The sequence below is a fragment of the Rhineura floridana genome, chromosome 10 (genome assembly GCF_030035675.1).
Source record: "Rhineura floridana isolate rRhiFlo1 chromosome 10, rRhiFlo1.hap2, whole genome shotgun sequence".
Lineage (NCBI taxonomy): Eukaryota > Metazoa > Chordata > Lepidosauria > Squamata > Rhineuridae > Rhineura > Rhineura floridana.
This window is the reverse complement of record NC_084489.1, coordinates 54,875,887-54,903,758: the sequence shown is the minus strand read 5'-3', so window position 1 is coordinate 54,903,758 and position 27,872 is coordinate 54,875,887. Positions and strand designations below refer to the sequence as shown.

Sequence of the window (27,872 nt, the reverse complement as noted above, 5' to 3'; positions counted from 1 at the left end):
TCAGCCCTTCTTCAATATATCCTCTTTGATATATTACACTTGCAAAATAAATAATTCATCTCACCAACTTTCTCAGTTGTAGGAAGCCTTAATCTTCTTTGAAACTAAAGCACTGGTACCAGCTGAACAGCAAACCTACAGCATTATTACTTAATTAAAAGATAAGGCATGATAATCAAATATGTCCAAAAAAAGATATGTAGAGCTTACAATCTGTCAAACTATAAGCTGCATAACTCCAGGATCCAGGATACAAAGGGACTGCTCAGGGGGTATGTATAGTATTACTGCAATATTACAAAGGATCTATGCTTCATGCTTTATTTATTAGTGATTATCTTGAGAGATAATGTGAGAGTGATGTGATGATATGTTGGTTGCTAAGAAACAAGAGGGTGTGAGTTGTGCATACATGTATATATGACCATGAAGACTTTGTGAGCATATTTCTATGTGGCTATGAATGCATATAGTATACACACTTGTAAGAGTGCATGTATTTGTATGAATTTGCCAATGATTTTGTAATAGTCTTTGATACATATTACAGCATCCTGTAAAAACTGGTTTTGATTTACAGAGAAATACAAAGTGTTCAATGGCAATTAAATAATCAGAGGGCAAGAGCACAATGTTCCCTTTATAACATCTACATGATCTACCTAATAAACAGAGGTAAATTAATTTACTAAAATCAATGTTAGTGGTTTTGGCTTCCCCAAAATGGTAATTTATTTTTCTTTTTAATCTGGACAGTGCATTTGCAAATAAGTGTAAGCCGATAAAAACAAGCACTAGCTATTCTACCAAAATCTTGATTACTTTTCCTACTTTCTTCATTTGATATTTTATATCTTTATAGCACCCTTGTTTCAGATTAAATGCAAACAATTCTATCATTTCATTAGAATCTGAATTTCCACTCCTAGCCATTTAGCTCCCATTCCCAATCTATAACCAGTCTTTTTGTCCCTCTGAAATGTCTTAAGAGATATCACAACAGAATCTCTTATCAGAAATGTGTGTCCAATGCAAAAGAGGACAGGGCTCCTGTCCATTTAATAGTTGTGCAGAAGAAGCAATTTCAGCAGGTGTAGCTTGTCATGCCTGATCCTCTTTTGTACTCCCCCCCTGTGTTGTGCCTTGTGGTATGGAGGTGGTTTTAATCTTCTTTCTTCTTTCTTCTGATTTAGAACTCAACACAATTTAGAACACATTTTCAAGATAATCCATATAACTATGACTAACAGGAACACAGTTGTTTATTAAATTGTTTGTTTAATTAGAACGCATTGTCTCTGGATTTTAATTTAAGTCCAGATGAAAGGCTTATAAAAGTTGATCAAGGGCTGCATGCATTCAGCAGGTTCTGTGGTGCTGAGTCGATACCTGGTATAGCTTAAGGATGAGATTGTCTGTTGTGCTTCAGCGGAATACTTAAGGTCAGTAAGCCAGACACACTCTGGGCTAGGCTCCCCTACCAGAGCCTTGTTGCCCTATTAACCCCATTTTGGAGCACAATTCTTCCTCATCTTCTTTGCACATTGTGCACCCCTAAACCCATTTGTTGTTGCTCCCATGGCAACGGAAACGACCGCTGCATACTCTGATGTAAAGTTATGCCCAGCTCCATTGTGGGATACATTTACAGAAGGCAGTTTAGTAAAAAGAACACATGTAACAAATTGTGGTAAATAAGAGGGCATAAGAATAAACTATTTTCTTTTTTCCCCATGGTAATGACAACACTTTATACTCATCTTTAATATATTATTTGACAGTTGGACATTGAAATCACTATCCTATCCTTATCAAAGTAAGGTGAAAAATGCCTACTAGCTTTCATGGAAATAGGAGTAGACCCTGATCAAATAACGCCTCAGGCACAGTCACTCCTCAAATGTAGGTGTCTCTTTTGTTTACACATAGCTTCAAAGATTTATTCATGGAACTCTTTGCAATTTTGCTTCCTGTCAGACAGACTTTAATCCCATTGGCAGGTCACAGGGGTAAGGATGCAGAACCTGGAGATAAAACTCTAGTTTCTTTCCGTCCAACACATTTATAACTGAACAAACCTATTTACAAGGTACTTGCATATTTTCAGTACTTTGACATTACTACTTATAATTTGTTTTTATTTTTATAAAAATATATATAATCAATTCATACAGTGTAACATGGCGGTGTTCAACAATATATACAATATATAAACACCTTAAAAACAGCAAAAAAAAGCATTAAAACAATTTGCTGATCAAAAAAATTAAACAGTTACATAGGTCTGTCTACTTCTGCCATTTATGGTATCAAGTGGCAATGTGAACAAAGTGTGATGTTATTGCTTTCTGAAGCCATAAATATGCTAACATAACTCTCTCTGTGTGTGTAACCCTGACCATATATTGTTCTTTCCCAAATTCATGCAGTTAAGATGAAATAAAAATGTTTCTATGGGCAAAACAGTGTGATGCAATTTCAACAAGAAAAGATTTACATGAAAGACCCCTTTCATGCACTGGATGAGGCTAGATGTAACATTTTCCACACTGGGGGGAAAATAACATTTATGGGAATTAATATGTCAGAAAAGGTGGCCAATGAAACTATTGTATCAGGATGATTAGAAGAAGGCAGGGAAATCTGCTATTCCTTAATGGATTCTGGTGTTTCTTGTTACTTCATTCCACAGCTATCAATCCATAGCTAAATCAGGATAATTAAGCAAATATCCTGTGAAACAATCCAGTTTTTAAAAATGCCCATGTCCTTTATAATATATCATAGCAGATGAGACGAAACACATTTCAAGAGAAGATATTTTATATTGTTCCTTTGGAAACTCAACTGTATGTTGCTAATTTTATTTTTTATTTATTAACATTTATACCCCGCCTTTCTTTTCATGATAGAAACTCAAGGCAGCTTACATATGGTTCCCACACGGTCTCCCATCCAGGCACTGACCAGACCTAACCCTGCTTAGCTTCAGCAGGGTGCTGGCCTCATGTGCCTTCATGGACTAATGACACTGTGACTCACAAAAGCAAGCTTAAAAGTGTGCCAAACAATAATATGTTAATATAATTAGCAATCAGATGGTTTAACAGGACTTGCTTTAGAATAGTTGAAACAGATGTGATGGCAGCCATGGGTTGTATCGGTACCCCATCATGTATAAATGCTTAGATTGCATCATTTGCAAAACAGAATTAGAATACCAGAAGCCCACCTACCTACACCACTGATCACTGGTATGCTAACTATACTCATGATTTGTCAGTCCCATGGTAAATGTGTTTGTGCATAATAGGGCACTCAATGCTAGGCATCACACCTGATTTGGCCCTAACATTTTAATCTTAGATAAAACTCCACAATGGCTACATTATAGTATCTGTCCAGCACTATTGCTTCTTTCCCAGACACTTTTCCTTTTTCTATCCTAATGTAAAAACTATACTTTTCCAAAGTTACGTTTCTAATTTGTGCCTTTCCTATCCAATTTCCTCTGTTTCCTCACAGTGGTGCCTTTTGCCTACTGTTCCCTGATGATCCTCCTTTTCAGTGCAGACCTAAATACGGTTACCTTCCTTCAGCCATAATGCTTCTTCCTGACTTTTAGCTTCTCAGAATCTTTTTTTATTAATGTGCTGAAAAATACACGCATACACAAATATAAAAACCAATCACATATTAAGCTTCTCACACTTTTGAAACCTATTTCCACTCAGGCACATTTTCCAATTTTTTATACTGTCATCATCAACGGTTGTGTGCTGTAAATGCCAAATATAATTCTTGTCTGCTTTGAAAATGGGTAGATGAATTTGGCCAGTTACTGAATTTGAAAATTCAAATTATATCCTTAATGTGCATATTAAGTTTTATTGCTCTGTTTTTTATATCATATCTGTTTTATTGTTCTGTCTTGGTTTGAAGGCAATACTGCATTACTGGCAAGCGGACTGTGCCAAATAGCCAAGTTAAAAAGAAATACAGTATATTGTTCAGCAATAAAAGCAGAAATGTATTTCTATAAATTACTTATTATTCCACAAAGTGCTCTTACACAATCTCTTAATACTGGTTTTCATGGTAGCTATTAAATCATATTAATTTAACAGGACAGTCTTATGCAGAAATAGGTTGTCTAAAGCCCATTGATATCAAGGGGGCTAGGTATGCCCAACTGTACATAGAATCAGTCTGTGATTGTCCCTGAAAAAACAACACGCAAATTAACTGGTATATACTTTAGGAGAGCATAAAGCAGAAGTTCACACAAATCTCTAACAGGTTTCAGCTAGCGTACAGAAGAAAAATATCAACAGAATTATATAAGAATATAAGAAGAACCCTGCTGGCCAGAGCTTGGCAAAGTTACTTTTTTAAAACTACAACTCCCATCAGCCCCAGCCAGCATGGCCACTGGATTGGGCTGATGGGAGTTGTAGTTCAAAAAAACAACTTTTCCAAGCTCTGCCAAAGGCCCATCTAGACCTGCATTCTGTTCTCACCAACCTGATGCCCGTGGGAAGCCCACAAACATAAGCTAAGTGCAACAGTGCTCTCCCTACTTATATTGCAGCAACTGTACAACACTTCTGATATCATGCTAGAATCCATTCATATCCTTATGAATTTGTCTAATCCTCTTTTAAATCCATCCAAATTGGTGGCCATCAATACATCTTGTGAGAGCAAATTCCATAGTTTAACTATGTGCTTTGTGGATAAGTATTTTCTTTTGTCTGTTCTAAATCTTCCAACATTCAGCTTCACTGAATGGCCCTGAATTCTAGTGTTATAGGAGAGCGAGAAAAACTCCTCTCTACCCATTATCTCCATACCATGCACAATTTTATACACCCCTCCCCTCTCAATTCTCCCTTTACTTGACTTTTCTTTAAACTAAAAAGCCCCAAATGTTGTACCTTTCCTCAAAGGGGAGTTGCTCCAACCCCTTGATCATTTTGGTTTACCTTTTCTGAACTTTTTCCATCTCTACAATATCGTTTTTGAGGTGAGGTGACAGAACTTTACATAGTATTCAAAGTGCAGTTACACTGTTGATTTGTACAATAGCATTATGATATTGGCAGTTTGATTTTTAATCTCTTTCCTAACAATCCCTAGCATGGAATTCACCTTTTTCACAGCTGTTGCATATTGGGTTGACATAGTCATTGAGCTACCCACTCCATGGCCCCAAGGTCTTATTCCTGATCAGTCACCATGAGTTCAGACCTCATGAGTGTATATCTGAAATTAAGATTTTTACTCCAATGTGCATCATTTTGCACTTGTTTACATTGAATTGCATTTGCTATTTTATCGCCAGTTCACCCAGTTTGGAGAGCTCGCCTTTTTATTTTAACCACCCTGAACAGTTTGGTATCATTAGCAAACCTGGCTTCTTCACTGATCCCTCTTAACTCTAGGTCCTTTATGCACAAGTTAAAAAGCACATGCCCCAATAGTGGTCCTTGGACTCAACTTTATACATTCCTCCACTGGGAGCAGGGGCATCACTACTGGGGTGCGGGGGGTGCAGATCGCACCCAGGTGACACCATGAGGGGGGTGACACCCAGAGCTGCCCCACCCCACGCCGTTGCTTGGCAAAGGAGCCGAGAAGCGCTCCGAGTCCTCCTCGGAGGCATGCAGGCGGGCAGGCGAGACTGGGAGCGGCGTCGGTGGGGCGAGGGAGGCATGCCGGCGTTCCCAGGCCTGCTTCTCCGGCTGGGTGCCCGTCCGGTGTGCACCCTCCCAGGGGCATGGACGGGGGTGGCTGGCCTCGTGCACACGCACACGCTCAGCACAAGATTTGGGGGCTCGCCAAGGGCCCCCCGGCACCCGGTCAGGTGCATGCCAAAAGCAGGCACCCACTCGCTGGCGGTGAAGCCTGGACAGGCCTTCCACCGTCAGCCTGGAGCGTGTGCGCACACGCGCGAGACCAGCCACCCCGTCCATGCCCCTAGGAGGGCACGCACCGGAGGTCCGCCCCCCCCCCGTACTCCCGTTAGTGACGCCGCTGACTGGGAGAACTGTCTACTTCTACTCTCTTATTTCTTAACCAGTTACTTATCCACAAGAGGATCACTCCTCCTATTCCATGATTACTAAGTTTACTCAGGAACCTTTGGTGAGATATTTTATCAGAAACTTTTTGAAAGTCAAATGGATCATCTGTACCATTAGCAATGGCACTTGGAGAATTGAATCAAAATTAGAATATAGGATAGAAGCACATGTTTTGAAAAGCATTTGTGTTCATGAATATCTAATCCATTTTCCAAATCAAAAATACAAAATGGAAGACTGGACAACATTAATGAAAAATGTGTTATTAACAGCGCATGTCCCTCAGCTTCAAATAGTTAGCATGTATTTGTTGCTATTCTGACCACAAGAAAAACATAACTAAATACCATTAATCCATCCATTTGTGATTTGTGCTGAGTTCAACAAAGTTAATTGTTAGCAAATGTGCAGCCCAGTCCTATGCAGTTTTACGCAGAAGTAAGTCTCATTGAGCTGAATGGGCCTTCCTTTTGAGGGAACACACAACAGCGTGTCTATTTATTTTCTAGTTTCCCAAACAAGGCCTTTGGTATTTAGAATAAGCACTATGAGCTGCATCTCTAAGTATGTATTAACATAACAGAACAGAACATACTTAGGGTACATTAAGCAAACTTAACATGATGAGCATTGCAAGATGAGCATTTTCAAATAAAGGAGAACCACCACAAACATTTGAATTCATGTATTAGTTATACAATACAGCAGTCTTAAAATACAATTATCCTTTAACAGTGCGACTGAATGTCATCTGAGGGTGTATTCAACTGGCATTATCCCATATTCTTGATTGTGAGCAAAGAATGCATTAATGAAGCAGATACCTTTAAAAGTACACTTTGGAAGCTTACAGCATTCATTGCAAACTGCATGGCCAAAAATAGTCCAACAGTTATCACCATGTGAAAAACAGGTGGAAGACTAGCCTGGGAGGAAATTGCAGAGGCATGTAGACTGTGGGAGTTTCAGTTGGTATCTCTTTCCCAGTTTCAAACTACCCTGAGTGGATGCACTTTAAAAGTACGATGCATGACCCAGCTTACCGGCTTCATTGTTAGCCTTGGAATTTTTACGTGTTCAGATTTTGCCTTGCTGAAGTTTTTTCTTCCCCCTTTAAGAAAAAGCAGGGTTTGCAGGAGGCTTAAGCCCTTGAAAGGGAACTCACTTGATAAAGCAGTTTAGGGAATCTACTACACTGTCATGCATTCTGAAAAAGAGGGCAGTTACATAATATGATGTATGGGGCTATTATGATATGCTGTTAACTAGGAAAATAACTTTGCAGAATAAAAGCAAGATGAGCAATTTTTAATCTTTGAACTGATTCAGAAACCTGAGGAACAGGTGGTTTGCTATTTTTCTCAATTCATAGATAAGGGAATTTTCATGAGGACTTTTTTTTTAAAAAAATTGCAAACTGGAGTAGCAATGAGAACTGAATTTAAGATTGTAAAAATGAGAAATGGAGAGAAACCAAAACTGACATATTTATTCATCTCCAGCCCTGATGCAGAGCCGGCAGAAAAATCACAATGGTTGACTTGGGGGTTTATTTGGACCCCAATGAGATTTCCAATGGAATATGGGGTCATTTTGTACCCAGACTTGTTTTTTGTTTGTTTTTGTTATCCTATGTGCAATTGACATTACCAAAAACAACTTATTCAGAGGAGGTAGAATTTTTCTGAGCAGGATATGTTGGCTCCTTTTCCTTGCATATTGAGTAAACTGGGGTATTTTGGGACACCAGTGTGTGTTTTTTTCCATAAGGAAAATGGTAAGTGGTAAATGGCTGAAATTTGGGGATGCTGTACGGGTGACAGTGACCTAGAGGGACAACCCTGTAAGTCTACTCATGCATAAAAAACTCAAGAAAAGGCAGAAATTTGTCCCCAAGGCTTTTTGTGGGGTATTTTTGGACTCCAGCGGTGTTTTGTTTCCAGAAGGAAAGTGGTAAGTGGTAACTGGCTAAAATTTGGGGACATGGTACAGATTAGAACTTGTGTCAATGTCCTAGAAGGTCATCCCTGTAGGTCTAATGTGTAAATTACACAATGAAAAGTGCACCTGGGGCCAAAAGTACTTCACAAGTCTGCATAAATGCTTGATTTGTAAAATTGAGAGAGATGACCTGGCTCCAGTCTAAAACGACAAGTCTCCAGTAAATGTAGCAGTTGTGTTGAAGAGGGAATTTCGCGTGTAATTCAAGCTGCATCTCCCAAATCTCCCTCCACTACACAAACGTTAAAAGGTGCAGGAGCCATGTTGTCGTTTGCCTCCGGGCAACCTAGTTTGTTTGGCTTGTAAGTCACCCCCTTTAGCCTGGAAGCGTTGTACCCTAGTTCTCGATCTGCGGAATTGGAAAACGCACTTTGTACATACTCAGAGGCCCCTACATCTGACTTCCTTGCCAACATGCGACTTTCAATCAGTCGCTTCCAAGCCAGTTGCGGGATTGCGATCGGGCTTAAAAGAAAGCCAAGTTAAACCCTAACTGCTTCTGAAGGGAATAAGAAGCCGAAGCCTGTGCTATGGCAACCACCGTCTCCTTTGCCGCCGCCCTGAGTCTGGACGCGGGCAAACTCCCCCGAGGTGGTAGTTACCGGTAGCTTAGTGGAAAAAGGAGGCGGAGAAGGAGGAGGAGGAGGAGGCGGCACACACGTCACTTTCCCCGGCCGCATGTTTACGTGGAGATGAAGATGGCGGCGCCGGTGGGTCCGCCACGAAGTCTCCTAGTCCCGTAACTCACCGAGCATGTATGAGTGCCTGTGAGGAACAGGAATCGGAGGGCGCTGTCTGTTTTGGCACCTCGGGGCAAGCAGCCGCAGACGTTTCGCTTGGCGCTTAGTAACGCTGTTGTCTCTCCGCGCAGGGGCCATGGAGGACGAGGAGAGGCAGAAGAAGCTGGAGGCCGGCAAAGCAAAGGTAAGAAGAGTCGGGGGGTGAAGCAGGAGGGAAGCTGCGGAGCGGCAACAGGGGCAGGCCTGGACGCTGTCCGGGGTAGGAGAAGTGCATGGCAGCTTCCAAGGTTGGATTTAACGGGTAAGAGGAGGCGAAGCCTGCCGGGCCCGCCCCTCTCCTCGCTGTCACTAGCGGCGACTGAACGGAATATTAAAGCTCCGGCGACAATTGTGCGATGCTGAGGCGCGCCCCTGACATTCCGTACCGAGCTGCGCTTTCTTTGTTTGGCACTTCTCTTTGTGCTTGCATGCGCTACGCTGCGATGATCACCGTAACATCGTGGCGTCCTCACCCCCCTTTTTAAATGTAGGATCCAAATCGAGGAGTCCCTTTCCTATTTGTATGTGTAGTAATGCGATTGGCTCGTGACAGCTGTTGCTGGACAGAGACGGCACATGCCTTGAAAATGCCACAGGTGCCAACTGGTGCCTAATAAGGCTGTGGCTCTTGCGCTGGATCATTCTGGCCGGGAGAGGAAAAAGAGACCTCTCTGTGTTGACTGGCATATTAATTAATTTATTGTAGGAATTCATATCTCACTTATGGAACGGATTCCTGAGATGTCTTGTGATATTAAATCGGAAGTACAGTAAACAAAAACAACACACACGCACACACTTAAAAACAGTGTAGACCAAAAGCAGCAGAATTCAACATCTAAAAAGAGCAGTCTAAAATTTCATCTTCGTGCAAGTTCCCCACACACAGGCATGCAGGAACCATCACCACCTCCACTCCTCACATTAAAGATGTGGTTTATATTTGTACATCTGATTGCTCTGAGCTTTCAACTGCAATAGATGGTTGGAATGTGGCTTGTGTCATAAGTTCAATAATCATCAACCCGAAATGGTCCCTTAGTTTTCTGTGTATGCAGTTTTAGTAGTTATAGCTGAAAAGGTATGTTCCTATGTGTAACGTTCTTGCCATTTTCTTGGCAGTGATTTTTATAACATTTTCAGCTTGCATTGTGCTTTAAAATCATATCTTCCTTGTCCTTGCAGTAGCTGCATCACTGTTTATCAAGATATATACATAGGTAAGGGGAGGCTGAGAAAGAGTTATTTGCCCCATCTTTATATGTTGAAAAAAATTAAATGGACTGCTTTCAAATCTATCCCAACTTCTGGCGACCCTATGAGTAGGGTTTTCATGGTAAGTGGTATTCAGAGGTGGTTTATCATTGCCTTCCTCTGAGGCTGAGAGGCAGTGACTGGGCAAAAGTCACCCAGTGAGCTTTATGGCTGTGTGGGGATTCGAACCTGGTCTCCTAGATCGTAGTCCAACACACTAACCACTACATCACACTGGCTCTCTCTTTATATGTTAGGGTGAGAAAAATAATGATTTGCCCAAGTTCATTTGATGACCTCTTTGGCTGTGAGTATTTGAAACTGATCGATTTGAATCTTAAGTCTGAACTCCCTTCTTAATATCTGTAGATGAACATGAAAAAGAGGAGTAAATGCCACTTTTATTGTATCTTAAACACCATGATAGGTGAAATTTAGTTAAATGGTGTTAATGGGTAACTAATCTGCATCAAACAGATATGCAAACTCAAATACCTTCACAGTATGCTTATAAATGATATAGCACAGCAGAGCTAGTCTGTAATGCAGTAAACTGGGCTACCACTTAATCTGTGACAGGCCAGCCATTAATCTGAAAGGTCAGTGTGAGCAGTTTATCACAAATAACAGAATTTGGAGGCAAAAGAGAGCTGGATAAGTTTGGCATTTGCAGTAGTTTTGAAAGGTAAAGTGCATAATCAAGAGATCCTATCAGCGGTGAATCCCAAACTCTATTTTACAGATTTTGCATGTAAATAACACGTTTGTTTCTAAGAAGTGAACTAACTGCTCTTCAGCCAAATCTCTCAGAGTGGCTTACAAAAAGGTATGATCAAACTGATGCATATATAGATAAAATACACTAAATTTGGAGATGAAACAGCAGTAAACTCAACCAATCTAAAAGACCTGCGCCTCCCACCAAAATCACCTACCACTGACAAGAGGATAGGGACAACAGCATGCAAACCTCCTTGGGTATTTAGACAAGAGCCTTGATAAGGATCCCCCCTTCCCTGGATCTTTTCCTTGTCTTAAGCGCGCACATTATTTTATTTATTTATTTATTTATTTAATTACATTTTTAGACCGCCCTATAGCATTGAGCTCTCAGGGCGGTGTACAACAGAATAAAATACGTTTAAAATACGAGCAAGTGTGAATTTCATTATACAGTTATAAAACATATTTAAGCACAAGATTAAAAGATTAAAATAAGAATTTCAATTATAAAGTTTAAGCTTAAAATGCATTTAAAATGCCTGGGCGAAGAGGTAGGTTTTTACCTGGCGCCGAAAAGATAGAAGAGAAGGCGCCAGGTGTATCTCGTCAGGGAGGGCATTCCATAATTCGGGGGCCACCACTGAGAAGGCTCTAGATCTAGTTGTCGTTCTCCGGGCCTCCTTATGAGTCGGGACCCGGAGAAGAGCCTTCGAGGTCGAGCGAAGCGAACGGGTAGGCACATAGCGGGAGAGGCGTTCCACCAGGTATTGCGGTCCGATGCCGTTTAAGGCTTTATAGGTAAGAACCAACACTTTGAATCTGGCCCGGAAACATATTGGTAGCCAGTGCAGTTGGGCCAGAATAGGTGTTATATGGTCAAATTTCTTTGTCCCAGTAAGAACTCTGGCCGCAGCATTCTGCACTAGCTGAAGTTTCCGAACCGTCTTCAAAGGTAGCCCTACGTAGAGTGCATTACAGTAGTCCAATCTAGAGGTTACCAGAGCATGGATAACTGAGGCGAGATTCTCCCTGTCCAGATAGGGTCGTAGATTAGATTCTTATACTATTTTTTTTTAAGTCAGGCAAGTTTTTAAATTTTGAGTTGGTGGCTTACTGAGTTGGGTGAGACACTTGTTAGAGAACCTCTTCGAAATATAACTTTAGCATCCTGCATGCTATACTTTCAATTTTCTGGGATGGAGAAGAAAAGAGAGTCACATGAGTGAGAAGACTGGGATAGCTGAGGCTCTAGGGCAGCCTTCTCCAACCTAGTGACCTCCAGATGTTGTTGACTGCAACTCCCATCATCCCTGACCATTGGCCATGTTGGCTGGGGATAATGGGAACAGGAGTCCAATATTTGGAGAGCACCAGGTTGTGGAAGGCTGCCCTACAGCTTTTCCAGCTGTGACAGGGAAGCCCAGGCACAGCTTCTGTCTTGGCTCTTCCTTTGTGCAGCCTAGATTCTTCCTCCCTTGGAGGAAGAGGCAGATAACAAGCACCTGGTTCCTCCTGCTCCACGTTGTCTCCCAAAAGTAGAGCAAAGATATGGGCTTTCTTCTCAGTCTCCTACCCACACCTGCCACCTACAGTTTTGCAGCCAGCACATTCTTGTGAGAATTCCCTACCTTCTCACAAAACTTCCTGTAAGTGGGGTTGTAACTTGACCCATAACACTGGGCTTCAGCCCATCTTGTCACTCATTTATGACTTTGAATGCATATGCAGCTCCTTATATGCTGCATGCTTTTGCTGCTTTTTGAATATTTATTGTTGGTTTTTATATTTGTGTTGTGTGCGAATTCGTTTTTATTCACACTTTTGTACACTACTCTGGAATCTTTTGATAAAGGATTCAAAGGTTAAAATAAATAAATAAATGTTTGGAGTGAAACATGTTAGACACCTAAACCATTAGACTTACTTCTCTTGGATTCACAGTAGATACTTGTACACATTAAGAAATATTGGCAGATTTTCTTTTTGACTAGCTGAATGAAGCAGCAAATCTGAATGAATATATATGTCCTCATAAAAGTATCATGTCAGCATAGGTTGTGTTTGGGAATTATCGCTACATAATAAATGTGTATAAATACATTCCCTTACAGCACAATCCTATACATGTCTACTCACAAGTCCCAGTGGCTTAGTAAGTAGTTATAAGATTATGGCATTAAGGACTTTGGTTGAACCATATTTGCAATAAGTGAAGGCTGTGTTGCATATGTGGGATCACAAGTGGAAAAGGTTAGAGAAGACTTCCAAATTCTTCCTGTAGGAAGGACAGTATTGTAAGGTCAGTCTATCAGGATTATTCTGGGAACCTCTCCAAGATGTCACATATTCTCTCATCTTTCTGGGGAGAAGTGGACTCTTGGTTATATCTCAGTAGAGATTATAGGTGAAGCTCCTCTACACTGCTTCCTTCCTTCCTGACAAATCCATGAGCAGTATGTTTTGCTGCTGCGCGTTGACAGATTGCTAAGCATGTACTTGATCAGAGCCCTGCATTATTAGGAATGTAGGGCCAGTTCAGCTGTGTTGGGGATAACAACTTAATTATAAGTTATACAACTCTGTTTTCTTTGTATGCAGAACCAAGCGGAATGTGAGAATCACTACAGCCTTGTGTTTGCATAGTGGTTTCCCATTTAGTTACAGAGAATCACAGCATGTTTGTATGGATGAATTTGGTGGTAGAGCCTCATGTATGTCCTAGCTCTACACACTGTTAAGAGACTTCATCAATTTTTATAGCTTATTGCCATTCTTCTGTGCCTACTCTTATTTATTTATTAGATTTATATCCTGCACTTTCTTCTAAAATGGTTAGAATCATCCCCCAAATATATGTTCATACAGTAGTAGTTTACTACCTTAGAATTCAGTAGTTGCTCTTTATTAAGCTGGTTTCATTTCTCAAATCAAGATTTTTTCTATTTTCTATTCCTTGCCATCTGTACAGCCAAGTACAAAACTGCAGCTATAAGCTGTCTGCTTGCTTTTCTTTGTTCCTGTACTCATTCCCATGCATAGGTGTGTCTCTCTTTCCCTGATTGCTGTAACAGTGTTAGGTCTAACACAACCAGATGCTGATGGAAAAACCATCAGCAGCAGTTACCTCTATTATTATTCATCCCCTGCCAACTCTTCTACAGAAGCAGTGAAATTCTAGGAAATGAATAGGCAACTTTAATTAAGCGTTTGGGCTTATTATGCACATGGCGAGTAGGGCGTATACATCTCTAAACAAAACCAAGGAGGAGGGGGTGGCAAAGAGTAATCTTGTTTGTAGAACAAAGAAAGGTGCTTGCATGTCTCTGAATGGTTTTAGTCAATAACTACAGCCAATATAATAGTTGAGATCACAGCCCTTACTCCACTGTTTGGAGCTCTATTGAAAAAAATACTTTCTCAGCTGTGAACCTTCTGTTTGCTATAAATGCATAAAATGCTTAGAAAGCATAGTTCTGTAGTGACAGGGATATGTGTGACTATACCCGGATTTTTTTCTACTGTACTATGCGCTGGTTTGGACATAACACTACACAATAGTTAGTGAGAATAACTCTAGTCTCCCCCCTAGCTTGTGTGCTCCCCCCTCTTCCTCTGACATGACTGTGAGAATGAGTTCAGATGTTTTTGCTTCAGTTTTTGATTAATTTCAGATTGCCATATTGTCTGAATCTGGACAAACTATGTTAATCTTAACTATGGTTAATAGGCAGAAGCAGGTGTGTAGTCATCCGGTGTCTTGGGGGTGTCTTAGAGCAAGGTCCCTATGTCTCCAGCATCCTGTGAGGCAATCAGCGTGAAAGGGGAGTGTGTTAGCCACTGAGAAGAGTCTTCTAACATGCTTCCTTGTCTTTTCCTGGTGACTAGAGCCAATTAGAGTGAAAGGAGGTGAGTCAGCCACTGAGAAGACTCTTCTCAGTAGCTAACACTCCCTCTTTCATGCTGATTGGCTCCTAGGGATGTCTTTTGTTGTGGGAGGAGGCACTAACAAGGATCTCATTCTCAACCCAGCAACAAAAATGGGGGGAGGGGGCATGGCTGTGACTCACATGAAGAAACCCTGCACTTCTGAATTTGCCACTACACTAGTGGACAGAAGCCAACTTCAGAACACAGTTTATGAAGCTGCCTTGTTTTTATTAACTATGCTAGAGACACACTTTCTGTTATGCTGGTTCCAGTGTGTCTCACCTCTCTTTTCTGAAAACGGGCCACAATGCTAGTCAAACCCACTGCTTTTTATTATAAAACCTGGTGGAATCAGCTTGAGTGCATTTTTTAAAAAAATCAGCTTCAAATGTATTTTGCAACTGATTAGCATTTGCCCCTCCAAGTGTGGCCAATGGAAACCCTTTGCTGTAGGCAACTAGTGTGCTTACAGCCTGTAGTTAATATTAACCAGTTTAGAGCTGGGGTGACATGCTGAATTGCAGTCTATTTAAAATGGAAGTGTAAGCTTCTGATCTCTTTGCGGTTCCACTGGAGGAGGAAAAGGGAAGGAGAAGTGCCTCAGCCTGGTGGAGGGCTAGGCTTTTACTTAAAAAAAAAAAAGGTTAGCATTTCATCCCAATGCAGCCATGGCATGCTTTATACTTGAAGGTCGGTATTGCCTGGGTAACTGAAGGCACAAACCTATGCAGGTTTACACTAAGGTAAGTCCCATGGTTTCTGTAGGGCTTTCTTCCAAGTAAGTGTGCATAGGATTACATTAGGGTTCAGGAATTCTATACACTTCTTATTTCTTTCTTCTGCCATGGCAATTCCAGAAGCAAAATTTTAATTTTGGATCATGGAAATTGTACCTTACACACGTCTCATTATTAGATGACTCCCAGGAGTGAAGAATGTGACTTAAGACATATCTTCAGTGCCTTACACAAACCAGTGAACTAGAGTTGAAACCTCTATATCCTATTTCCAGTTGCTTAAGCTATCCAGTTCTGCAGTAATTTCTTTTTAGCACTCATAGATTGGAAAAAACTATAATCCTGAGTTGGTTTGTAAGTAGAACCCACATTTAGATACAGAGATTTCTTTTTCAGTGGGAGTTGTCAAATACTGCTGTCTTGATTATTTTATACTAATACAGGATAGAAATGCTTTAAATAAATGAGTGTGCACAGGTCACTCAAATTATATTTATCTTACTGACTTTATTTCACATTATTGTTTGGACAAAAAACCTTTGGCTTTTCTTTGTAATTCTTGTCTTCTGGAATAGTAAATGTCCTGGACCAAACTGATATATAGGAACAACAAAGTATACTCTTTTCCAAAACGTTGGCATTGGTATAAAACATAACACTGCAGTGTAAATTTAATTTAGATATTATCTCCAAGACAAGTCTTTCTACTAATTATGCATGTAGAGAAAGGCTTTTGTAGCATAATTTAAAGAACCTTTGATTTTGTCATATATCTTACGATGTTGCTAACAGTGTTTAAGATTCTATCTGCATCACTTTGCATTAGTATAAACAACTCTATTCTTGGGTTAGGAAGGAGGGGGGGGAGTGGACGAAAAGTAAAGGTAGCCATGTTGCCCATAAGAAAAAAAGATCAAAATCCATATTAGGACAATACCTTTTCTTACCAATACCAACCAAGATATTACACAAGTTTTCAGTGATGGAAAGTCAATCATTGTTATGCTTCTTTGAGGGGAGAGTGCTCTTGCACTCAGGTCTTACTTGTTTGGTTATCATAAGCATGTGGTTGGATGCTGTGAGAACAGGATGCTGGATTAAATGGACCACTGGCCTGATCCAGTAGGGCTTATCATATGTTCCCAGCAGGCTTCGGTGCAACCTGGTACCTGCATAGCACCTAAAGAGCCTCCTCCCCGATTCCATCTCAAGACTGTGACCAGACTCTATACCTCTAACATTAGCCATCAACAAAAATTTTGTGATATTTTGGTTGGCCTAATAAAGGTGTTGCCCTAATTTTGGAAGACTTTTACATAAAGACATCTGCAGAACTTACTATGATTATTTAATATAATAAGTGGGTTTCATTTGTGTATGTTCCACCGTTTGCTCTCTCCTTTTCTTCCAAAGGAAGAAGCATAATAATTGTCCTGTAACAAGACTAAGGCTGCAATACTTCATTTACTTCTGAGTCAACTTGCATAGGATAGTTGGTATTACTTTTAAACAAAACCTAAGGTCCTTATATATTGATTGAATTAAAGTATTTTTACCCTGGTCTTGACCTGAAAAGACTTCCAGAGCAGCTTACTTTAGTTCAACAACAAATGAGATAGCCCCTGCCCTCAGGCTTACAATGTAAAAGACATGATCCAAAGCAAAAAGAAATGTGGTGAGAGGAGGGGAAAAGTTACAAAGTTGTTATAATGACTAGCTTGAATGGAAACAGTTGCAGGAGATGAAAAGCCAAATGGAACTAGTTTCTCAGCAGAGCATATGAAGTAGGTCCTGGTGTTCCGTCTCTCCTGCTGCAACCGCATGGAAGGGCTGCTAGTTGACAGTATTGCATGACTTGCCATGCAGTAGCAACAATAGATACATTGGTATGTTGATTAATACAGCTCTGCAGTTTTAGCAGTGTGGTCTGGTGAGTGTGTGTTTACTAAAAAGGGCATTTGCTGCATATTTGTTTGTGGCTGTGATATGTGCTTATAAAACCATTCAATCCTATTAAATCTTTCAGCAGCCTGTTATATGCTGTTGAACACAGTTGCCAAAATGTTGGACCTGGCAGGTGCTCCAGTAGATGATGATGGGCATCTTCCTTGTTGAAGTCCCAGTATGCTCCATTTTGTGCCATATCTTATAGAGACGGCTTGAATTAACTGAGTTGTATTAGAGAGATACTTGGGCTAAGGTATTGGAATGAACCTGACTTGCGTTTCCTCACTATTTCTTTTTTATGTTGTTTATTTAAGATAAAAGGTTGTTTTGGTTTCCATATAACCATTATATGACACAACCAACTACTTTTGAAACAAAATAATATCCTTTAATACAATAATTTCAATATATTTACAAACTCTTGGATGGATGTTATTGGATTGAGTGTTGTCCGTGTACTTGGTTAATTAACACCAGATCTGCAGAAAACAGTTTTTCTTGTGTCCTGAACTTAACACATGCATGTTGTGTGTCTGCCTTCAAAGTGTCCCTGAGGTAGCTTGAAATGCTGAGAATTAAAAAAGGAGGCATTTTCAGGCTGTTGACAAGCAATAACTTGTTTGTGATTTAAAAAACAACCTTGGGGACTTCTGAAGCACCAAGGTAGAACGTTGGTGAAAAGGGCCCTGGAAGAGCATCTGTAACTGGTTTTTGTTTTTCCATCTAACCCCATTTCTCCTGCTTTTGTTCTTATGGTTTTTTGGTCTTAGTTGGCGACCAAATGTGGAGGAGCCATTGAAATAGACCACAGACAAGCTTTGAGATAATAATTGGTGGTAGGGTCTATGACCTGGAGGAACGGCAACACCTGCCATTGATAAGGTTTCTTCTCCCTTGGTCACTGAGTGCTGTAGTCTCAGTATACATCTAGTGCAACATCATCATTGAGCTTGAAAGATGGTAAAGGCATTTTCACTAAATTTCTCCAAGAGAAGAGCCTGATGAGGTCAAAAGAACATACTGGTTTTCTACATAAAGCAATCTAGATTGATTCCTTACTGCTCTGCAACATTTTTCTGAATTGTAAAGGTCTTCCTAAGAGAGTTGTAAAATATAATGTAAAAGCATTTCCTTAGAAATGTAGAAAGCAACTTAGATAACTTGCAGTAGTACTTGAATTCCAAGCTGACATGGTTAAAACCTCAATAAAGTATTGAATGTATGTCCTTCATTCAGATCCAGCGCCAGCATGTGGCACACATAGGCAGCTGCCAGGGCCCCAGCAGGCCCACTGCTGATGCCTACCTTTGCTCCCCTTAATTTTTTGTCTAGTAATCCATACAGCAATGGATAGTTGAATTTAGAAACTACCATTTAATGTCCTGTAATATCCTGTAGTTACACAATGTTAGGGGCATTGTGGGAGATTTAAATGGCAGCTTCCAGTCACCCAGCACCCTCCAGGGCTTGCACAAAGAGTAGGGGACCCATGATAGGGCATTTTGCCAAAGACCCCCTCAAAGCTGGAGTTGGCACTTTCTCCACTGAAAGCTATTAGAAAGGAGTAGGGGTTTGGATGGCTTTAAACTTTATTGAACAGCCTATTCAATATTCAGTGCATTTTAGCACTGACCTATATTCTATTCTATTCTATTCTATTCTATTTATTTATACATACATACATACATACATACATACATACATACATACATACATACATACATACATACATACATACATACATACATACATACATACATACATACATACATACATACATACATACTTAGAGTGTTACACATGTTGAGGGATACTGGAGTCCTATGAAGCATAACGAACTGCAGTTGGGATTGAAAATTTATGTTCCAGTATGCATGCAGATGTGCTTGCAAGTGTCTAAGAAGCTCTTGGAACCCCAGCCAAGCTACCTTTCCCTTTTGCTTTTAGATAGTGACTTGAGGGTGGATTTTATTTCCTTTTCAAACCTTGCTGAAACTTCATTCTTGAGTTTAATTTGACATACGTGTATTCAGAAATTTGATTCATACAGGTAGTTGTCTTTTTTATGTATACGTAAGTTCAGATTATATTTGCAAGACTTGAATGCTAGAGACAAAACTAGCTGTGCAGATGACAATCTATTTTCCTGGTGTTTTGCATCCTTTTCCTAGTAGTATTTTGAATTATCTTGAAAGCATTAAAAAAAAATCAAGGTAACGTTGCCCTTCAGTCTCCTTGAATTGTCTTCATTTTTTCCAAGGAGGTGACAGTTGGTTATCTTCTAAAACTGGTCCTGTGAGATTGTTGGTCTCTTAGAGTAATTAATATTTGATCAGGACTGTATTTGTTCTTCATATCACTGAATGAAATCAAGTTCTTAAATCCAGTCTGGACTTTTTCAGTATATATGGAGTGTGCAAGGGATGTGTCTCTGTGGCATGTTGCTTGATTGACATGCGCTGCTTGGAGACTGCTGTAACTGTTGCTGTTCTTGCATGTGTTTGCATTTTTATAATTGGCTCCTATGTGGAAAACACAGATGGTATAGACTGTGGATTTCTGTATGTTTTTGGTTAAAGCAAATTGTGTTTAACTAGTAATTTCAAAATTTGATTTCATTATGTGGACTGGCACTATTTCAGTAATAGGTGTTTAGATTTTTTTGTTATTTACTTAATGAATTTTTATCTTGCCTTTCTACCATTTAGGTCTTTGGGATGGCTCACAAACATATTTTAATAACATTTACAGTCTCGGCAGAGGCAGGCTTCCACATGTAGACATTCCACCCGAGAATACAGCAATGGACCTAAGTGTGATACCCATTTAAGTTCTGACTATTTTGGCCTGCAAGGAGAGAGCTCTTTCCAGAAGTATATATCCTAGATTAAATCCATGTCAATAGCTCAGAGCAGCTTCTGCCACTCTATTCTTCCTACAGAGTGCTGGGTTGTTTAATAGTTCAATTTTGCAAAACAGAAGTAAAGTGTTTCACAGCAAGTGGGACCTGCAACAAAACATGGCACCATGGAGTACTCCTGGTTCAGGACATTTCATTTTCATTCCTAATTTCCCATTCCCATTCCCACCCCACCCCACCCCACAACAGTCAGTGTTCTGTGTCTGCTGAGCATGCTTAGTCGTCACTGAACTGTTTTTGGAGTCTCCCTCTTAGCATTTTTTCTAAAATATGTCTTGTGCTTCTGAAATCTCGAGGTTCCCAAAGGTCTGCTGACACCTCTTTTTCTACATTATGGAGCTATTTTGCCTACATAAAGACCAGCACTTGGAGAATTGAGTTCACTATTAGTTTATACACATGGGACACTGCAACAAAATGTTTCAGATATGTTATGTTGAGGGGGGGGGGCTTCAAAGTCAGAAAGCTGCCCAGAGTGAATAAATGGGTGAGTGCTGGCTGGCAAGTGACTGGACGGGCGCCTTTATATCTTTGCGCCACTTTCCCTCTCTTCCTTTTTCAGTCACTCCATTGCATTCCCCCTCTCACCTCTCTTTCAGTTGTAACTGGAGAGTTGAACTGGAGTTAGAATACAGGATGATTGATTAATTTGGAAGTTCTTTGGCCTCATCATATACATATTCAACAATTCATAAAAACGTCTGCCCTTGTGTAGGTTTTTATTATTAAAGTCAGGTCCAGGTCCAGTAACTTTTTATAAAAAGATGAGCTAGCTTCAATTATGATTATACACCATTTACTTTGGTCTTGTATGAATAAATCTTATGGTTTGTGAGTTGTATTTTTATAAAGTATTACTATACTAACCATACCATCCACCCATGATAGGGGTGGGGAATATATGACCATCCAGATGTTGTTGTTGTTGTTGTTGTTGTTGTTGTTGTTATTATTATTATTATTATTATTATTATTATTATTAATAATAATAATAATAATAATAATAATAATAATAATAATAATAATAATAATAATAATAATAATAATAATAATAATAATAACAACAACATTTGTATACCGCCCCATAGCCGAAGCTCTCTGGGTTTTTTACAGCAATTAAAAACATTAAAAACAAATATACAAATATACAAATTTAAAAACATTTTAAAAAAAACAATTTAAAAACACATGCTAAAATGCCTGGAAGAAGAGGAAAGTCTTGACCTGGCGCTGAAAAGATAACAGTGTTGGTGCCAGGCACACCTCGTCATGCAGATCATTCCATAATTTGGGGACCACCACTGAGAAAGCCCTCTCCCTTGCTGCCATCCTCCCAGCTTCCCTCGGAGTAGGCACCCGGAGGAGGGCCTTGGATGTTGAGCATAGTGTACGGGTGGGTTGGACACCAACTGCTATCAGCCACAGTAAACATGGCCAATGGTCAAAGATGATGAGAATTGTAGTCCAGCAACATCTGGATGCCACATATTCCCCAACCTGGGTCTAGACTGGATCTGGAGGAGTTTCTAGTGGATGAAAATGGATCCAAACATAGTTTTGTATGTGATGCTTTGATTTGTTGACCTATCAGTCTTTTTTTTTTAATGTGCATACTCAGGACCATACTTCAAGTGATGAGAACTGAGAACATACAAAAGCAGCATTAATAATCATGATTAATTAATCAGTTAGTTAGAAATCATGGAAATGTTTGGAGCATGCAGAAGTGGTACATCTTTCTCCTTAATCTAAAATATATTATAAATTAGACAGATGCTAAGTCACTTAGGATTCTATTCTATCCTCACAAAAAAAGGATTTGTACCAAAGAATATTTTGCGGATGTTCATGGATTTGTTCATAGATTTGGATTAAGCTACAAGACAACCAAAAACCTGTGGCAGTGATGATTGGCATAGTGTTTTAATATGCTGAAAGGCAGAATTAAGAGGATCCTCTTGAACCCAAGTTGCTCTCTTATAAATTCTATCCAATATATGCTGTACACACCTTAGCATAGCCCTTTGCATTTCAAGATCACAGAATAAGTTCAAATTTCAGATTTGGCATGGTGTACCAAGCCAAAATATCATAAGACTTGCCTTGGAAAGGGGACTAACGTGTTATCTAGCAATCAAAACACTTGTTTCTGGAAGCATATTTCTTTCATAGCTGCTAAATCATGATTTTGTAACTTTTCAGAATGCTAGGTTAACATGCACTAACACAATTTGTTAAATCTTACCAAGGGCTGTAGTTGTTTGGGGGATGAAGTACTCATGTTAAAACATTTTATTCCATTATTTATACCAAAAGACTGCTCCAACAGATTGCATTTTGATTCAGGGCAAGATTAGCACATTCTCCATTTGAGCACTGGCCAACACCCATGAAGATTTACCACCTTTAGCATCAGCATACATATTTATGCTGGAATAGGAAGCTGAGAGGCAGGTATAGAAAGATCAGATATGAACGCAATACTGGATTGAAGTAAATCCTTTTTCTGCTGTCCCCTTGACTTACTCTCTAAGGAAAAAATGGAGGATCTGATATAGTGTCCCTGCTCCCTGGCCCAATCTCTCTGTGTTCATCTTGCATGAGAACCCATATGTTTAGGACTGAACTATTCATAATTAGCATACGTTCAGGACCATTTTCTCCCAGGTAAACCCAGTTTCTTGTGATCTTGGAAGAGGCTTTACTTTATGTAGATTTAGGACAAACAAAAGAAAGTACTTCACACAGTGCACACTTGCCACCCTGGGCTCCTCCTGGGAGGAAGGGTGGGAAATAAATTTAATAATAAATGAATAAATAGTTAAACTACGGAATTCATTCCCCAAAGAGGCAGTAATGGCCACCAATTATGATGACTTTAAAAGAGGATTAGACATTCATGGAGGATAAAGCTATCAGTGGCTTCTAGCTATGATGATTATGTTCTGCCTCCACCATTGGTGGCACTATGCCTCTGAATATCAATTGCTGGGAATTGTAGGTTGGGAGAGTACTGCTGCACTCAGGTTCTGTTCGCAAGCTTCTCATGGGTGTCTGGTTGGCCACTGCGAGAACAGGATGCTGGACTAAATGGGGCTTTGACCTGATCTATCAGGCTCTTCTTATGTTCTTATGACTCATCTGGTTGGGAAATGACTAGGGATGGAGACTTTTCTTTTGTGGTACCTACATTGTGGAACTCATTTATTTATTATTTGATTTATATCTCGCCCTTCCTCCCAGCAGGGAGTTTTCTTTTCAAGTCCTTCATTGCAGATTTTGAAGTGGCAGTAGAAATTATTTTAATTTTTCAGCTCTATTTTTAAAGTCTTATCAATTATATCTTTGTATTTTCTCACACCCAGCTAATTTTCACACATAGCTAATATGAGTGAATGGCACATTAAACATAGGGCCCAATACAATCCTTCTTTTCATCCTCCCCACTCTTGTGCTGCTCTGTGTGTCGGCATTTCCTACTGCTGATTCTTTGGTTATGTTCACATGTAACACTAAACTGTGGCTCACCACTTCCCTCTCCACTTTTACGGCCAGGAGGAAGACTTTGACAGAATTTAGTTTTACTTTAAAAGGATCCCAGTTTAGCAATACATTTGAACCAAGAATTGTAGTTAAAACCACTGGTTAGTTTAACAAGCCAGCTAGCTTCATAATCCATGGTTTGAAGTTATGAAGCTTACCAAAGTTTGTTTTAAATCAAGATCCTTGGTTTGAATGTAACTCTAGGCCAGGATTTTGTGAAAGTGGAACCAAACTCTGCTGAAGTCTTCCTCCAAACTGTGGGAGAGGAAGGGTGGATAGAGTGTGTGAGCCTGATGTGTTGCTCAGGTTTGTTCAGGCTCATCAACATAGCACTAAATGTGAATGTGGCATCACTCTTCCTGTCTACAGTGGAGTACAGTTGCAGGTGCATAATGGTGCATGTGTGAATCTGATTAGATTTGGCCAAACTTTTTAAATGCTGTTTGAAAAACTTTGACTTTAAAATAGCCTGCTTATGGCATTTTATTTCTTTGTCTCCAGAAGTACTACTGACTGGAGTGTTGGCAACGACAATATAGAGAATGTGGGGTGAGTGGGGGAGAGTGCAGTTGAGGGAAGAGACAGGGAAGGACCTCCTCCTGTTCTGCCGGTGACATTTCAAGGGCAATTAGCCAGTGCTTGATTAAAACATTTGATACTTGGTGTTATGAGCACAGATGCAAATAAATGGTACTATTGTAATTGCCATAAAGAATATGACACGCTGTCATGGTAAACCATTTTCTCTTATTTGTTTGCATATGAGGAATATGTTTGTGTTGCTGTGGAAGCAAATTATCAACCCCATGCTCCTGGAAACTGAATGCAACTCAGGCAGAGGCTGAAAGTGGTTAAATGTCCAGCTGATGAGTAATTGACTAGTCGTGCCAACTGCACTTGCACCTGTTCCTTACAGCAGACATGAAATGAAATAATTGTCCAAGCGGTGCTAGGACTGTCAGTGATTTTTCTTGTGACAAGAAGCTGGCATGCTTAGTGACATTTCTGATTAACCTGGTATGTTTCCCACTAGCTTGTAAATTGGTGAACAGCCACATTTATATTTATCACATTATATTTAATGTATTGCTAAAATATTGGTTCAAGCACATTGTAGACATCTTTCATATTTAGTTCAATAACATGTTAACATCTATTAGTGATCTTTGCTCTTTATGAATTATGGCATATGATGTGTATCTGAGGCATATTAATCATAGATTAGTAAGGCTGAATTAAAATGATGGTTCTACATATGACGAAGTAGTATCATTCTTTGGAGTGCTGTTCAACTTCACTGAATATGTTTAGTTTTAAAGCCCTATTCAGATGATCTTAAACAGTATATGTGGAGGGGCAGTGGGGTCACACACTTTGGCTCCACCCCCTTCATCCTTGACTTTACTGTGCTGAGCAGGAAGCTCTGAAGAGGGATTGTAGCAGCGTTTGTGTGAATGCAGTTACGACTCTCCCCACAACTAGGAATCCTTTGAGATCAGGGCTGCTGATTGCTGGGAGGATTGCTGTTGTTCAGCCAAACACACAATTCCCTTCAGATTTTCCTGCTCAGTGCGGGAAGTTAGGGTGGAAAGGGGTGGCACTAGTGTGTGCAGTTCTGCAGCCTTTCCTCAATACAGCTTTAAGAAACTGGCATAATGCTCTAATGTAGAAAGATTTCAATAAGACAGACATGTTGTTGTTGGTTTTTTGTACCAAAAAAGCATCTCTTTTACAAATTCTAAAACATACATTTTTAGTCCTTTTCTGACTAAATCAGAGCTAGTGAGACATGAGAAAGCAGAATACAATCCAAATCATATGAAGGATCAGATTTGGCAATCATTTTAGTGTTTGAATACTGTTCTTTAATGTGCAATACCTTTTGATCCTGAAATCTCTTTATATTATTCCATAATGGAATGTATTTCTTCTAAACTAGGTTCTTTCACATACACTGTCAAAAGCTTAGTTAAACTGATATTTATCCAGACCAGGGTCTAAAAAGCTACTTTAGGCATGCCCAGTCTGATCTTTTCACTCCATCACCCTCTAAACCACAGGCCCTTGCATCACACCACAGACTGCTCTTGAATTTCCCCTCAGTTTTAGAAATGGTTTATCATGTGGCATGAAGAACTGCTGTTTGTGAAACATAAGCCTGCAGCCTATTTGTATGCATGGAACTAGTTGTGCTGTTCACTGGATCCCAGGCACTGTAAATATTTGAGCAACATCTTTGAGGTTTTTTTTTTACATGCTGTCCTTTGTTGTCATGCATTTTATCAACAGTTCTGATAACCTATTTTTCCATTCTGTTTTGACATTCAAATAGCCGTACTTGCACTGCATTTAATTAAAAACTAATTTCCTAGTTAGTTTCTATTCAGGTGTGATGTGCAAAAGTGGAACAAATGTTCTACATTCAGCATTTCACAAATTCTCACCCAAAACTTTAAAATGTGGTCATTTAAATATAATAAGAAGCAATTCCCTTTCCCCCCTTTGAAAATCAAAGATAAATAACTGTTTCTGTTCGTTGATTGTAGTAATTGAATGTGCTACTTGAACTATCAAAAAAAATATGGTAACCGATAGGATTCTTCTGCGTATGTGGGCAGATTTGCAGCTTTAAGTAACTGTTGGATATCAATATGGGCTATGTAAAAGGCAAAGGGAACTGAAAGCCACTTTTTCCTCTGCTAAGAAGATAAGACTCTTGTGCTCTCTGTCGTTTACCTTAGCTTGATGGGGACAGCAACAAATAACTGAGAGGGTATTAGGGTAGCTAGTCATTTGCCGTGTTGGTTTTTTTGTTTTGTTAAAATGCTAATGAAATATTTACTTAGACTTTCCTAAGCTTTCAAAAAAATTGCAAGAGTTCGCTAATTTAAAAGTAGAAAAGGCTATGTTAACTGGGTAAGCTAATTAAGCGGGCAAAGAGCAGGAGTGAGCAAGTGCTAAATACGTAGGTGAACATTTTTGGCTCAGCAGATCTGAAGGGCCTTCTGTGAGTGGAGCAGGAGCCATATGCTGGGTTGTCAGCAGTCTCATCAAGGACCAGAGACCACGAACTCCTGCTGGGGAAATGAGATATCTGTGCTTGAAGAAGGACAAAAGTAGCTAGTTGTGCAGAATGTTGTGGCTGATTTGCAAGTAGTTTTCCTTTTGCTAGTGGAACTTGCTGCTAGCTTGAGGTTGGCTCATATTTGGAAGAAACAGCTCATGTTCCAGCATACAGCAACTGGGATCTTTTTTTGTCAAAAGTTGGGATCTTTTTTTATTCAGTTGAGTGTGACAAAGAACTTGAATGGAGGCCTGGCTCTCTGGACTGGTGAATATCATGAGTGCGATATTCTTGTACTGTATGATATGCTAAAATTGTCTCTTGCTATCTCTTTTCCAAAAGGCCCGTTACTTTCATATTTGTTAATATTTAATATAGCTGTTTGCTTCTCTTTGTATGTACTTTGTTACGTACAGACAAAACAACATGGTTTGTCACCAAAATGACTTCTTAAGGAATAAAATCAGATGATAAATCATTTTTGGGGTTTAATCCAAGGTAGTAAATTTGCTATTTTCATGCTGGAACCTATATTTGAGTCTAGCTAAGAAAAATGTATTGTATTGGTTTAGTTGTGAAAATCCATTTCTATCACATTAAAAGTGTTATGCTGTGCAAAAGGCATTGGCTAACAGTATTTGAATAGCTTTTGTACTAATTGGTTTTCAGCTGTGCTTTGTCTGGCTCACCTGTGACTTTGTTCATAGGCATGTTTTGCTACAAGGTAGGGTGCCTGGTAATTTGCCTACTACCTTCGGTGACACAATTATTGGATTCCCTTTGATGCTTTGAATTAAGAGAGAGTTTTTGTTATTTTAATATAATGAACTTTTAAAAAGTTGCTAAATTAATGAAATGGCTTCAGAGGATAAGTTACTTAATAAAAGCTAT

General features: G+C 39.7%; 1 protein-coding gene across 14 annotated transcripts in view; it reads left to right on the top strand.

Moving 5' to 3' along the window:
* Positions 1-8,752: 8,752 nt before the first annotated feature.
* AKAP9 (A-kinase anchoring protein 9) overlaps positions 8,753-27,872 on the top strand; it is a 157,814-nt gene continuing 138,694 nt past the window's right edge. For 11 of the 14 annotated variants that reach the window (XM_061587925.1, XM_061587919.1, XM_061587928.1 and 8 more), the window contains exon 1: positions 8,755-9,011. In XM_061587925.1, coding sequence (XP_061443909.1) covers positions 8,964-9,011 — 48 coding nt within the window. In that variant the 5' untranslated portion in view covers positions 8,755-8,963. Of the gene's footprint in view, positions 9,012-15,461; positions 15,514-27,017; positions 27,249-27,872 lie in introns of those variants that run through there. The other 3 variants (XM_061587927.1, XM_061587917.1, XM_061587916.1) reach the window with 3 other exon arrangements.